The sequence below is a fragment of the Otolemur garnettii genome, unplaced genomic scaffold, assembly GCF_000181295.1.
Source record: "Otolemur garnettii isolate 467f Iridium unplaced genomic scaffold, OtoGar3 scaffold00046, whole genome shotgun sequence".
NCBI classification, from domain to species: domain Eukaryota; kingdom Metazoa; phylum Chordata; class Mammalia; order Primates; family Galagidae; genus Otolemur; species Otolemur garnettii.
Genome location: NW_003852441.1, coordinates 2,584,756 through 2,600,097, shown reverse-complemented (window position 1 = coordinate 2,600,097; position 15,342 = coordinate 2,584,756). Strand labels below are relative to the sequence as shown.

Genomic DNA, 15,342 nt, shown 5'->3' with positions numbered 1-15,342 from the left:
ACTACAGGCCCCTGCCACAATGTCTGGCTATTTTTTCGTTGCAGTTCAGCCAGGCCAGGTTTGAACCCGCCACCCTCGGTATATGGGGCCGGCACCCTACTCACTGAGCCACAAGCGCCGCCCACCTTCAGTTTAAATTTTCCAAGCATGCTAAGGAAATTTCTCCACTGAGACTCTGTGTAGGTGATATGTTGATAACATGTCAGGACCTTGCAACAGGAAATAATATAAAATGTGATTTTTTAATATCTAATTTGTAACTGGGACTGAAATCTTTCATGGGTACAGTAAGCACCTTCTTATCTAATTATTGGCCATTTGTGGTATTCTAATAACCCCCAAGAAATTACAATGATTGGGTTGGTAAACTATTCTGAGACGGCTGCATGGCATGAGCCACAGAACACAGCGCTTGGATCTGCTATTTCTTCTTTGGTAAATGGTTAAAACCTTGTTGGTTGCTTCTCTGTGAGGCAGAAAGAGAAAAGAATCCCAGGAGTGGTGACTTTGTAATCCCCCCCCCAAAAGTCCTGGATTTTTCATTTAGGTTGCCATCTTAGAGTATGAAATTAATTTGAAGGCCCTGTGGCAAATTCCTGAGTAACAGAACTCTCAGGATGTTTCTGCTTCTCTTGATGCATCCAGTTTGGAAATTAAGTCTAGGAATGAAGCCCTCAGCAAAAAGTTTTTGGCTGGTTGGTGGTAGACAGATGTAAATGATCGCTCCAAACTTTGTTCATTCACACAACAGGCACATCTTCCTCTCCCTGTACTTGTCCTTTCTGTCCCTCTTGACTCCCACCAAACCTGCCTGTTAGACTGTGCCTCTAACCAGCTCTCATCTATCTGTGACCTCCTTCCATCCTGCTAGATGATGAGTAGGCAAATCTGGGCTTGCCTCCTTCCTGAGGCCTTTCCTGAATAGCTGAGTCATCCCTGTTGCCAAATTCTTCACTTTATTTATTCATCCCACTCTCAGGCTTTTTCAAAAGCCACCTCCCACTGTCTTCTGAGAGCCATCTTACTCCTGCCCTACCATTCACCATTTACCTGTTTTCATACCTTTTGAGATCTATGGCAGAAGCTTTAAAAATTCTACAAAATACCAAAGATTAAGAAGTTCCACAATAAAAAGGTAGCTAAGAATAGCTTTCTCTCCACTTCTAATTACAGTCAGCCGTGGAGTGGGCCTTGAGTCACTAGGCACAGGAACAAAGTGGTTAATGGGGACGGTTGGATGGGCCTGAAGCAACTCAGTTCCCCTGCACGGTCTAAAGGGTCAAGCACTGAGATATGAGGGAGAGTCTGCACGCTGGTGGGTAGAGCAGTTAAGTTTCCCCTTTTTTAATAAAACTATTACTGCAGTCCTTCCCAGTGCAGTTTGCATAGCAATTCTGAGTCATTTTAGATAAAAAGGGAAAGCAGTGGTTTTTCCAGCACACCGTCTAAGATCTCACCTGTCCTTTTCTTCCTAGGTACTTGGAAGTTCTGGCAAAACATACCTTTGTTTGGCCTCTTGTCATTATTGTTCATGTCCTGCATTTGCCTTCTCAGTGCTACGGAAGAGTGACAGTCTACTGGTGAGGATGGGGGAGAGAAATTGCTAGCCCTTACTCTGTGGTATAGGAGTTAGACAAAACGGAATTTTTCCTCTGTATGGAAACAAGTAGTAATTTATTGTCCTTGGCTTCAGTTAGGCATTTCTTTTGAGTATACAGTCATGTCTTTTGGGTTTAGCCTCCCAAAATACAATGTCATTTTTAGAACTACACCAGTTTCCTACATTTTTATGGGTATTGTGGGTACAGCTTTGAAGAGGACAACAGGATAGTCCTAGAAATTGATACTGGGGAATTAGGTGTCCCAATACAAATAGGAACTAAATTGGTTATTAGCAACTTCGTATATCCCCACTTCTAGCCATGAGATGTGTCTTCCCCCTGCAGTGAGCGAGCCTGGCACCACACTTGACTGTCACATGGGGCTGGAGTGTCTTTGCCTGTCCCTTTAGCCCTTTGTTGGTTTCGTCAGCATCCAGAGCATCAAGCAGAAACAGAATATGCTTACCTACACCTTAGTCCAGAGGGAGAGGCACTATCCTCCTGAGGACAAGGAGCTATGTTTTAAGTCTTACAAAGAAGAAAATAATGGCCTCCACTCCATTCTTCCCCTTTCTTTTATGCTGTTAACTTCTTAAATATCTTAAGACCTAGGTGGCAAGTTGGGTATCCCATTGTATAGGAAGGATTCATACATTCATAGCTTACTGCCATAACCTTATTTTACCTGTCAGATGATAGGATTCAACTAGGGCCCCTTTAACATCTAAAGCTGTATTCAGTGACATCACATCCAATAGTTATCTCCCCAGAGGTGTGTACAGGCCAATATATGTGAGAGTTTTGGGCCCACTCTTCCCTGCCCCTTAGCCCAGAAGAACGTGTATAACACAGTAGTTAAAGGGGTAGACTATAGACTCTGAGCACTTGGTTGTAATACCTATTCTGGTAGGGTAGATTTAATCTGTCAGATTTAAAATACATGAGAAGCACTTAGCAACATGTGCCTCAAGGAATGTTAGTCATTGCAGTGAAAGCTCTTTGAAAGCAAAGGAGAAACATAATTTAGGACTAAAACGAGAAGCCTGTCTTGGTTTTTACCACGGCTTAAAGACCCTGTGCCCACTAGATGTAAACTATTTCCCAGAGCAGCAGACAAAATAAGTCTGTCTTTATCCTCTCTAACTTCTAGAGATAGTACACCTCTTTCATCAGCTTTATCAGCAGTACTAAGGCAGTAAGGTAAAGTCCCCATGATCTGTACTCTAGTCCTTTCCTGCTAAACATGGTGGTAATGAAAAGCCTTGAGGTCTTGGTTAGACTGCTCAGTCCTGGCCCCGCCTATCTCTAACAGGATCGTGTGCTTTCTATTCCAGTGCAAGCATCTCTTGGCAGTTTATCTTAGTCAGGTCACGAGGACCTGTCAGCAGCTAAGTGTCTCTGACAAGCAATTGACTGACATATTATTGACAGAGAAGAGACAAGAAACATAAAAGGTACAGACTGAGCATCATCAAGTCGAAGCCCATCAAGAAATACATTCAGTGTGTCATGGCTCACGTGGAGCAGAGGTGAAACGGATCTCCAGAGACCTTATTACTATCCTTTTCCTTCCTGGACTGAGGAGGGGCTGTGGGTTGTGGAAGGTGTATATATGTTTAGAAGCCCAGCACAGTTTTCTCACAAAAAGCCTGAACCAGCCTCTGGGCCTCTTGAGTAAAAAATGTCCCTGGATGGAGTCAGCATTTTAGAGTCAAATAAAGCCTAACATCTTGTTATGTCTATGATTATTTAGTTTCTTAATTCTTCCTAAGATCACTGAATTACTAGTGATTCTTAAAAGACTAGAATGGTAGGCCAAACTTAGTAAGATGAAGTTTAAATGAACAGATATTAGTTCTTTTCCTTGGGTCCAGAAAACTATTCAGCAGCAATAAAAGATCATAACAGAGATGTGGCCAAACAGCAGCAATGTAGAAAAAGGGAAGAGCTGGTCTTGTTCTACATATACCTCTCAGCTTTATAACAGAACAGATGAAGGAGCAGACAATAAATCACATCCTGGAAGAAGATCACAGTTACTACTAGGGCTTTTCAGGCTGAAGAAGAAAAGAGCAGGAGGGGAGAGGTAGGAGGCTCAGTTGGACTCCAAGAGAGAGGAGCAATGATAGATGAAGATGAAAACGAGATTTCACACGGGCAAGAATTTCTTAATAGATGGAGCTGTCTAGAGCCAGAAGTAGATCTTAGAGAGCCAGGACTTCTCTATCTCTATAAACCTGCACTGTCCTTCAGGGATACTGCAGAAGGAACTGAAGCATGGACAAAGAGATGAACTAGAATAACCCAAGAAACCCCTACCCTTCCGCCTCCCAGACACGAGGTGCTAGTGAATGAAAACTAGGTGAAAAACCACAGATGGTTGCAGTATGTGTTCTGTGGTCAGCAGTGCCTTTTGTTAGGTCGAGAAGTAATGAAGTCCATCAAGACTTTCATGCTACTTGGGAAACTCCGAGTATCAAGCTTTTTTTTTTTTCAAGCAGCCTTCAGAGTAAAGTATAGAAGGTAGAAACAGCTCTGTATAACAAGCTAATGTAGCACCATAAGTTTGTCTTTTTAAGAATTTTATTTTTATTTCACTTAAGATACATCCAGAGTTACATAATTTTACTTACTAAGATTTCATACTTTGGGTTCCAAGAACTTGGCCAAATTTCAACTTGGGAAAGAAGCAAAATTTACTGTATAGCTCTAGAAGGGAGAATTTGGGAAGGGAGAGATCTCATTTCACTAGTTTCTTCCTCTAGAGTAGTTTTCTGCATATGATAAAGAATAGAGCTTAAAGTTGTTATGTGATGAAAGTTCTACTTAAAGAACTTACAAAAATATCATTTCCTTACATTAATATAGCAGTTTCTTGATTGAAGAATTATAGTTTAATTTTCCAGGTTGCCTTCTTGGGCACAGGTATACATTTTTAGTACAGCCAACTTTCATTTTTCTGTAGCCTCTAAGTTTTAAAAAATTTGCATACTAGTTCACAGTGTTTCACAGTAAAATAGTTTGACAGTTTCTACCATAAACAAGGCAGACTTTTAAAAACAATAGTCTTTTAACATCCATTCAAGTTGTCGGCATCATCCACATAGTAGGAGCAGCCAAATAGATCATAAATACATCTGTCAACCCTTAGAGCCAACTAATAACACATACATACTAGCTAGATAAGTGGTAATTGCAGGGAAGTGCTCAGAAGAGGCGGCCCACATGCTTGTGAGGTGTAGCCATCCATCACAATGAGAATCAGTCTTGTCCTGGTTCTTTGTGAATTGTTAATTTGTGCCTGCTCCTGGAAGAGGCCAGAGCCCAGGTCATAGGCCCACATCGAGAGCAGGCTGTACCCCTACCTGTCCATTCCCACTCTTGACATCTGTCTGGCACAGAATATACCTGGAGATGATTTTGTGAAAAGTATAGCGGAAGTCTTGATTCCGGTAAGCATAGACAATGGGATTAACAACTGAATTGGCATGTGACAGTAGAATAGCTATATTCATTGTCCACTTGGGCTTATTTTTAGCCCGAGCTGGCTGAAAAAGAGTGACACAGTTGATGGCATGTACTGGTAGCCAGCACAGAGCAAAAATCCCCACTATCATGGCCAGTGACTTGGCTGCGTGGATCTCCCGCTGGAGGGTGGTCCTCGAGTGGTACATCAGCTCAGTGCGCTGAAGTTGTCTGCAGGCCACCAAGAAGATCTTGATGTAGATCACCAGCATTATGAGCAGTGGGGGCAGGACACACCCAAAGAAATTGAAATATACCATGTAGCTCATGGGGACCACATTCTCAAAGAGGCACTTCACAGGGCAACAGCTTTCATTGATCGTTCCATCCCAAGGTTCTGTGCAGTTGTTGGTGGCAGTGTCTTTACTGTTCCACCCCAGGAATGGAGTCAATCCAATGCCAAATGCAAGGACCCAGAGAACAGCAATGACCCCTCTTGCTCGGGTCCCAGTGACCAAACTTTTATACCTGTTCAAAAGAACATCATTTGTTATGGTCAGTTTAAAGTACTTTGCAACCAAAGTTGAAGACCCCACCTTGGCTTTGTCCCATGACCCTTGAGCCCTAACAACTTCTGAATTTCACTCTCCGGGACACTGTTGCCTTTACACTTCAACACTAAAGGCCTGTAAGAAGTATGTGCGGCTTAGCTCTAACAAACTCAGTAAGATTTTCATTCTTGACTTAGCAACTCATTTCTGTTTAGTGATTAGTCAATGAGAAGAGGTAGAGAAGCCTTAAAAGAGCATCGTAAGTCCACACTGAACATTGATGGGTTCTTTGAAACTGTGACTTTAGACAAAACAACTTACTGTCAGAACTTAACTCATGTTTAAATCAACTGTGGTAAATTGGTGTTGTAAGAAATTCTACCACTTCATTTAAGATGCAGTTTCCAAGAACATATCAATGGTAAGTGAGGACAGACTACACTTCCTAGTACTAGGAACTGATCTCTGAACCTGGGTCTTCTGTAAAGCACTGTTCTAGGTGATTGACGTAGACCAGTGAACAGAACACAAAGTTCCCTGCTAAATCTTAGCAGGGGGAAACATAATAAACAGCAAACATAAGTTAGTATGGAGAGACATGTGGTATGAAAAATGAAAAGGCAGGGCTCAGCGCCTGTGGCTCAGTGGTTACAGCGCCGGCCACGTGCACCAAGGGCAGCGGGTTCAAACCCGGGCTAGGCCTGCTAAAACAACAATGACAACTGCAACAATAACAAAAGATAGATGGGCATTGTTGTGGGCACCTGAACCCTAGCTACTTGGGAGGCAGAGGCAAGATAATGGCTTAAGCCCAAGAGTTTGAGGTTGCTATCAGCTGAGACACCATGGCACTCTACAGAGGGCAAGATAACATTCTGTCTTAAAAAGAAAAATGAAAAGGCAGAGTAAGGAAGATCAGAACTGGCAGAACTACAGTTTTGTGGTGAAGGGAGGCTTCATTGACAAGGTGACTTTGAACAAAGGCAGAGGAAGTAAGCACTGGAGCCCTCCTAAAGTCAGGAAGCACTGCCTGTGGTTCCAAGCAAGAATCTCTGGTCTCCCACAAATAACACAAGAGATTTGCCTTGGACTGTGGACAGAATCTTTTCAGATTACCTCTGTAAACTGCTGAAGAACAAGAGTTCTGGCAGTGTCCTCTCTATAGAGAAATACTATCAACAGAGTTGGTAAAAATTGATAAATACCAAATAGTCATTTTTAAGCCACTAAGTCTTATTTAAAAAATCACTAGAACCCACATTATACGTCATAGATATTTTGTTTATCAATCGTATTATCTATACATGGTTTACACCAAAGGTATTAACTTTGTTATTAATTATTGGCCCATTATATGGATGTGATATATAAAGGGATGTATTCAGTGTAACGTTAAAAAAAATGGGATAAAATCTTTCTGTAATCTCTTAGGGGGAAACTGGGAAATAATTTGATTCACCTTACCTTAATACTTGTCTGTGAAAATATCTGATTTCCTTTGTCTGTAGGATAAAGTTGCCACTTCTCAGCATGACTCAGAACCCGCCAAGCGTCAGCCCCACATGCCCAGTGCCTCCTATTTCTGACCCGTGGCTCCCTTCTGGCTCACGGTATCCTTAACATCAGACAAAACGCCATTTTTTTTCCAAAGGTTATCTCCTTTCTTGGTTACGTCTTAGAGGCAGCCATTCTCGCCCTCTGACCTCATACACACTTGTCATAGAGCCTATTTATCTGTTACATGTGGTTTCCCTCAACTAGAATGTCAACCTCTTAAGGACAAGGACCTTGACCCTTTGTAATGTTATCCCCAGGACCTAGCACAGTACCTGGCACACAGTAGTTCTTAATAACGTGAGTCATTACAAAAGTTTTGAGATACACAAAAATCAAGAAATGTAAAATCTGTGCAGACAGAAATACCTATCAGCACCGATAAGGTGAACAAGTTGAAACTTACATAGGTGAATCAGAAAGGATGCTGTCATCTGGGTAAGAAACAGCTTCCTTCCAAGAAGGAAGTGAAATAATGAACCATGACACAATCTATCTCACAATTTTCATAGTGACCTACATAATATGGCTATTCTGAATATACTCCCCATTTGTTATCTGACTTATCAAATAGCTTTAAAACAAGATTCTGCTTCCTAGAATACCTGATGCTGTAGCCTGAATAGGCAAAAAACAAGTAGCCTGCTGAGGAAGTTAACTGAGGTCCTGCCCCACAATTTATAGCAATCTCCAATCTTTCCCACCCCCATCAGGGTACCTCTTAACAACAGGTAGCTCAATTAGTACAGATGACCTGCTGGGCTCAGTTGCACACTAATTTTTTCTTGGCCAGTGAATCCATCTGTTTCCAAACCCTTTCTGTGTCCCTCATTCAGGAATGTAAAGCCTTCCTTAAAAACTGTTATTCCTGGCCATTGCTTCACCAGAGATAAGAATAACACAACTAGTCCCTGCAGGATAACAGGGAAACCTCTTAAAGTCTAAGAACTTAGAATTCCAAAATTTCAGGTCCATGAGGCAGCTTCAACAGCCTGCCCTTACTCCTTCTGACCAGATTACAAGTTAGCCATCGGGGATGGATTTATATTTGGAGTTAACACATCATGCTAACTTTTATTGGTGACTGGGTCTAGAGTGAGGTTCTGGCCAATGAAGCATAAAAAGATATCTGCTGGAGGTCCTCCAAGAAAGATTCTACTTCATAAAAAGAGAGACCTATGAGGAGAGCTCTGCCCCAAGCCTACCCCGTACCGCTTTTAATGCACATGTGGGTGACTAGAGCTATAGCAGTCCTCTTGTGACTATGAGGAACAAGCCTGCAGAGGAAACCAATGGTAAAGCAGGAGGAAAACAGCCCAGGTCCTTGATGACGAACCATCATGGCTCCATGTTCTTTTTTGGGAGATAATGTCTTAATTGCTCACAGCTTCCTTAGGTAGTCTGTTACCTGCAGTTATCGCATTTAGGTACCTCTGTACAAACTGGAGGGGACTTTTATCTTCTCTAGTCCAATCTCATTTCAAATAAGGAAACAGATGCAAAGTCTCAGAATAACAAAGCCAATATATGAACCAAAGACCACAAACTAAGTCAGGCCTCACAGGCCTATATTCCTTGCTCTTGCTGTACATCAGGCTGCCTCTTAATTTACTTAAAAAAAATATATATATATATATACACATATATATATATGTATGTATATAATACATATATATATGTGTGTATATATATATGATTTGGAGTACCCTGAACACAGAGGATTTATTCCCACTAGAGTTCAAAACAACAACTGGAATCCACCCACATGTGAACTTCTCATAACTGAAAAGGTTTATGGCAAATTGTCTTGGATAAGGAAACACAACAGATTCTATCAGAGAAGCAACTGGGTATAGCTTTCTCTGTGAACCCCAGTCACCTCCTCATGGACGTCTCACTTCAGTATTGGGTCATTATTTCACTCAAAGAGTTCTTCCTTTGTACCATGTGTTCTACGAGGCACTAGAAACATAATCACTGCCCTCATGGAACATAACCCGATGGAAAAGACAGAAAATAAACATATAAATGTGTAAATACCAGTTGGGGTAAGTTCAGTAGTACCAAAATGAATAAGATGCAGTGATAAGAGATAAACAGGGAGACCCTGGATACAGGATGTCTCTTAGGCAAAGCTAGAGGTTAAGGCATGAAAAACTTGAAGATTAGAGCATTCCAAGCAGAACAGCAAGTGCTAAGGCTTTCAGACAGGAAAGAATGTTAGGCTCAGTAGTTAGGGCGCTGGCCACGTGCACTGGGGCTGGTGTGTTCAAGCCCACCCAGCCCAGGCCTGCTAAACAACAATGACAATTGCAACAACAACAAAAATTAGCTGGGTGTTGTGGTGAGCGCCTATAGTCCCAGCTACTTGGGAGGCTGAAGCAAGAGAATAACTTAAGCCCAAGAGTTTGAGGTTGCTGTGAGCTATGATGCCACAGTACTCTACTGAGGGCAACACAGTGGGACTCTGTCTCAAAAAAATAGAAAGAATGCTAATTCCCTAAAGAAGCAAAAGGGAATACTGAACCCAAGAGGAGGCAGGGGCCAGTTCATAGGCCACAGGGAGCAACTGAAGGCTTTTAAGCAGAGTAATGACTGATTTATGTTGTATAAAGCTCACCTGGCTACAGTTTGGAAGCTGAATTTCAGAGTGGAAGAGAAGCAGAGAGATCAATTAAGAAAGTGTTTCAGTAGTTGATTCAAAATGCTGACTTGGCCAGGGTAACAGCAAAGGCAATGCAAGTGATTGTGCACTTCGGTGATGGGGTTCACAGAGAAAGATAGAACCTGCCAGCTGCGTTTCCTTATCCAAGACAATCTGCTGTAACATTTTTCAGTTATGTGAAGTTCACATGTGAGTGGATTCCAATTGTTTTTAATCTGGTTCTCCAAAATGCCTTAAAGACAGACTGGTTGCAGGAAGATGAAGAATCAAGGATGATTCCTTAGGGGGGAATTACCCCCAAGAATTAGCATTTACCAAAAGAGGATTAAGTTCAGAAGAGTGGCCTGCAAGGGGATTAAAATCAAGAGAATAGGTGTTAGCATACTGGTGAAAATAATCAGTAGACAGAAGATTCTGGGGGAAAGGACAGAATCTGAGGAGATGGACAATGTAGGGTCCAGAGCATGTGTGGAGAGGGCAATGCAGGGAGGGTGACTGGGTGATGAGAAGATAGAAGGAGCATCTCCTTTGGGAACTGCTATTACCTCCGAGAAGTATGAAGAAAGTCATCAGCTGAGGGAGAGGAGGAGCCACACAGCCAAACACCAAGTTCTGGAGACAAATGCCTGCAGAAACCTGAACACACCAGTAGCACAGTTACCAGCGCCTAAGCACTTGCTCTTTGGGTGAAACTGCTGTGTACCTTACACATCTCATCAGACTACGCCTCATGAAGTGAGAGCTGCCGTCTTCAGTTGATACACATGGGAGCTGAGGCCCAGTGGGCTTAAATGGTATGTCAGCTGCCACTAACCTGTGGTCAGGACACAAACCCCAAATCAATCTGATTTTGCTTTTGCCCGGAGTGGTCATTTTCTTGCTTAAGGAACCTATTGCCCTTCAGCTCTCACCTCACAAATTTGAGCTGCCCCTCTGCCTGGTCACCCAGCCATGGGTCAAATGTTTTGACTTTTTTCCCCCCAGACACATCTGTCCTTGCCAGGGTAGCTTCCTGGTCCCAGGGAGCCCCTACTCTGAAGGTAGCCACATGGGAATTGGAGACTTGAAGGAAGGGGCCTCTGTTACCCTCTTAGAAGGTGGTCCTCGGTTCAGCGCCTGTGGCTCAAGTGGCTAAGGCGCCAGCCACATACCTAAGGTGGCAGGTTCGAATCCAGCCCTGGCCTGCCAAAACAACAATGACGGCTGCAACCAAAAAATAGCCAGGCATTGTGGTGGGCACCTGTGGTCCCAGCTACTTGGGTGGCAGAGGCAGGAGACTTGCTTGAGCCCAGGAGTTGGAGGTTGCTGTGAGCTGTGACGCCACAGCACTCTACCCAGGGGAATAGCTTGAGGCTCTGTCTCAAAAAAATTAAAAAATTAAAAAATTAAAAAAAAAAAGAAGGTGGTCCTCAAAGGCAACAAAAAGACATGATATTTTTTAGTCTCTTGGAGGACATAACCAGACTCTTCGTGCACAGCCTCTACTAGGAGCAGGTTTGGTCTATATGCTATTGTGATGTGTATATACAATAATCCCTCGGTATACGTGGGGGACTGGTTCTAGGACCCTCTCATATACCAAAGGGCATCACATACGCAAGTCCTGCAATCAGCCCTCTGTATGGGTTCATTTTATATCTCTAGAATGCTTGCTATATTTCTGATTTGTGTTTGGTTGGGAAAAATCCATGTATAAGCAGATCCATGCTGTTCAAACCTGTTATTCAAGGGTCAACTATATTGATTTTTAGCCATGGTACCTGGGTCCTAAGCCCTTGTTATCTCTCCCCAAGGTAGGCCATCAAATCCAAAAATATACTCTAACTTTCTCTGCCTTTTTTTTTTTTTTTTGAGACACAGTCTCAGTATGTCGTCCTGGGTAGACTGCCATGGTGTCACAGCTCACAGCAACCTCAAACTCTTGGGCTCAAGTGATTCTCTTGCCTCAACCTCCCGAGTAGCTGGGACTATAGGTGCCCACCACAAAGCCCAGTTTTGTTTTGTTTTTTTTTTGGTAGAGAAGGGGTCTCACTCTGGCTCCCTCTGGCTCATGCTGGTTTCATGCTGGTCTCGAACCTCTGAGCTCAGGCTATCCACCTGCCTCAGCCTCCCACAGCACTGGGACTATAGGCGTGAGCCACCATGCTCGGCCCCGGATATTTTTTTGTTGCAGTTGTCATTGTTGTTTAGCTAGGCTGGGCCAGGTTCAAACCTGCCAACTTCGGTGTATGTGGCTGGCACCGTAACTATGGGCACCAAGCCTTCTCCGCCTTTCTGACTTGGAGCTGCTAAAGAAATTCTCTAGCCTACTTTGTCTGATTGTAGTTTATAAGACTCCATTTCAGAAGAGGTTCTACCCTATACCTGGAAAGAAGGACTATTGCACAGAAAGGCCAAGGAAAGTCTAACCAGACAGGCCCTGCTCCGTTTCCCCACTCAGCCTGCTAATAGTAGAGCATGCCCTTTTGTCTCATCACATGGTTGTCATGCTCCAGTCACGCCTATCCAATGAAGTCTACACAAAAGGCCCAAGAGGACAGGGTACAGAGAGCTTCTGGACAGCGGACTATGCGGAGGCTCCTGGAGGGTGGCACACTCAGGAAAGACCTGCAAGTTCCTGCTGTGTGCGTCTCTTCATCTGTGCCCTTTGTAATACCCTTTATAATAATCTGGAAAACTTAGGCTATTCCCTGAATTCTGGGAGCTGTTCTAGCAAGTTAAACCCAAGGAAAAGAGGCTGTGGGATCCCCAATTTCTAGCCAGTCAGAAGCACAGAATAAAACAACTTGGGGTTTGCAGTTGGCACCAAGTAGGGGGCAGTCCTGTCCATGTAGATGATGTGAGCAATGAACTGGAGGACATCCAGCTGGTGTCCACTGCAAAACTGGTTCCTAGCTTATGTCCTCACAAATTTAGTCACAGAAGTCTGTGCTGAGTGTTGTGGTGTGAGAGCAGAGGAAAAACAGAAAACAGTTTGGTTGAAGGGGGGCTCTGAGGCTCCCAAGACAGAAGCACTTGGGAGTGCTAGAACTCTGGGTCTTTTGTCCAGCAGAGCAGCTGGACAAAGCACAGGCTGGGAGACAGTCGGGGATGCTAGAAAGCAGGCAAGTGTCCTTGCCCTGAGTAGGACACTGGAAGGGACAACCCTGATAACCTCCCATGTTCTCTCATTTCCCGCTTCTAGTTGTGCTTCTGTCCTCACCCTGAATGCCTGTCCTGTTCCCCCTCCCAGACCACCTTGCTGCAGACTCCACAGCTCACTCCCTGAGCACCAGGGACTCCCAGAACATCACATCTGCATGTGTATCCACCTCCCCAAACGCCTGAAAATGACAGGCCATGTCCTTCTGTTTGTTGGACCCTGTGTCAGTCACCGCTCTGCTGCAGAGGGTACTAAGGCCCTACAACAAGGCCCAGAAAGCAGGACAGCTGCCCCCAGTGTAGGAGGGGACATAGCAGGCGACTGAGAGGTGGATACAGGGAACACAGGCGGCTTTATTATTCCAAACAAGGCAGAAACAATCCCAGCCTTTGCGGACACAAAAGGGGTGTTCTGGGAAAGTCTACACTCTGGGAAATGGCTATGTCCCACCACTGCGTGTGGAGCTGTGCTCTGATCCCTCAATTCTCCTTATAAGGAGCTCATTAGCTAAGGAGATTGACAGAAAACCAGTCACATGGAGGGAATCAACAAAAGGGAACAGTGTGGACGCTGAGGTTACATAAGGAAAGGAGGGACTGCCAAGGGCTGCATAACAAGTGCTGGCCTATTTCTGGGTCAGGGTCTCCTGCTCTGACTCTGTGGCCCTCAGCTTAAACCAACCTGCCTTCTCAGTCTTAGTTTTGTGTGTGTGTGTGTGTGCATTTTTGGCCAGAGCTGGGCTTGAACCCACCTCCCTCAGTATATGGGGCCAGCGCCCTACTCCTTGAGCCACAGGCACCGCCCTTAGTCTTAGAAATCAATTCCAAGTTCTCAGACTACTCCTAGTTCAGATCCCCAAGGACAACTACCCTGGGCAGTGACATTGAGCCTGGCCAGTCCAGCTAGGGGCCAGACAGAACCTGAACTCCCTCCCCTTTAACACAGATATAAAATATACAAAACCACTTTGGTTTTTTATGTTGTTATTTTCTAAATAAAATGTCACTCTGTCACCCTGGGTAGAGTGCTCACAGCAAGCTCAAACTCTTGGGTTCAAGAGATCATTTTGCCTCAACTTCCTAAGTAGCTGGGACTACAGGCGCCCACCACAACACCCAGCTATTTTTAGAGATGGGGTCTGGCTCTTGTTCAGGCTGGTCTCTAACTCCTGACCTCAAGTAATCCACTTGTCTTGTCCTCCCAGAGTGTTAGGGTTACAGGCATGAGCCACCAGGTCTGACCTTACAAAAGCACTTTGTAAATGCAAATTGCTAAGTAAATGCACACGAAGTCATGTAGCTGCTTAAAAGTGCTTACTGTTTAGGAATGTGTTCTTTATATTGTAGCTCACTCACAAGATTCATCCCTCTGAAATACAAACACTTCTGCTATCAAATCTGAGATCTCTAAACTACACACAATTAATAGCACTTATATGAGAAAAGAGGTTAGGGAAGACTGCCCAAACCTACAAAATTTTATAACTAGAGCACTAAAAAAATCTATTTGACCACCCATGCAGGTGGTTTAGTGAATCAAGAGGCTTATCACAGTGGGTATTAAAAATACACCAAAAAGTTCTAATGGAAATCTTGGCAAACTTTAATTAGAGCAAGGCTGGTGGGTGCCAACACAATGCAAATGAAAGAGAAGTTCTGAGCCAGGGGACTGTTACTAAGTTGGGCACAAAGACAGGATAGCCTGCCACGGCCAACACTTATCAGGCTAGGAGGCAGCTTTCTGGAGAACAGGTGACAGCTCTAGGCACTGTTTTTATCCTCCTTGTGTCTAGAAGCCCACATTCAAACTGGAAACTCAGGGCTTTTCCTTTCCTATTGAAGACTAATTCTGCTCACACCATTCCACCTCCTCTGCCTCAGTAAAGTCATAGGTGCATCAAAGCAGTGCCGCATGCCTGAGCTTTCCCTCATCACCTACGCAGTCCAGAACTTCACACAGGAGCTCTCAGGGTGGTGTGACTGCCTGGAGGACCTCTCCCAGGTAGGTACTGTGTCACTCTACATTTTCTGTCTCTCTCTAATCGATGAGCTCCTCAATGACAAAGCTCCATCTTGCTCACAGTTGTATCCAAAACACCTAACATGATGCCTGGAAATAGCAAATGTTGAAAGAAAGCCTGAGTTTATAAGAAGGGAACAGAGCTCTGCACCCATAATCATATATATATAGGTTAGTATGAAAGTTTTAGGACAGACTGTGTTACGGTCTGTTATTTCACTTCCTAGAAACACAGTCAGCAGCATCTTCTCTGATTCATCAGTGCAAGTTCCAATCTGTTTGGCTTATCAGTGTTTCTATCTGTGCAGATTTTATGTTTCTTTTTCTTTTCTTTTCTTTTTTTTT

General features: G+C 43.8%; 2 protein-coding genes across 2 annotated transcripts in view; one reads left to right on the top strand and one right to left on the bottom strand.

Moving 5' to 3' along the window:
* Nucleotides 1–3,341, top strand: part of ZSWIM7 (zinc finger SWIM-type containing 7) — a 17,874-nt gene extending 14,533 nt beyond the window's left edge. The window contains exons 4-5 of the mRNA XM_012806019.2: nt 1,476–1,580; nt 2,936–3,341. Of these exons, the coding sequence (XP_012661473.1) occupies nt 1,476–1,580; nt 2,936–3,052 (222 nt within the window). The 3' untranslated portion in view covers nt 3,053–3,341. The remainder of the gene's footprint in view (nt 1–1,475; nt 1,581–2,935) is intronic.
* A 1,192-nt stretch (nt 3,342–4,533) lies between these two features.
* ADORA2B (adenosine A2b receptor) overlaps nt 4,534–15,342 on the bottom strand; it is a 30,918-nt gene continuing 20,109 nt past the window's right edge. The window contains exon 2 of the mRNA XM_003791066.2: nt 4,534–5,594. Coding sequence (XP_003791114.1) covers nt 4,931–5,594 — 664 coding nt within the window. The 3' untranslated portion in view covers nt 4,534–4,930. The remainder of the gene's footprint in view (nt 5,595–15,342) is intronic.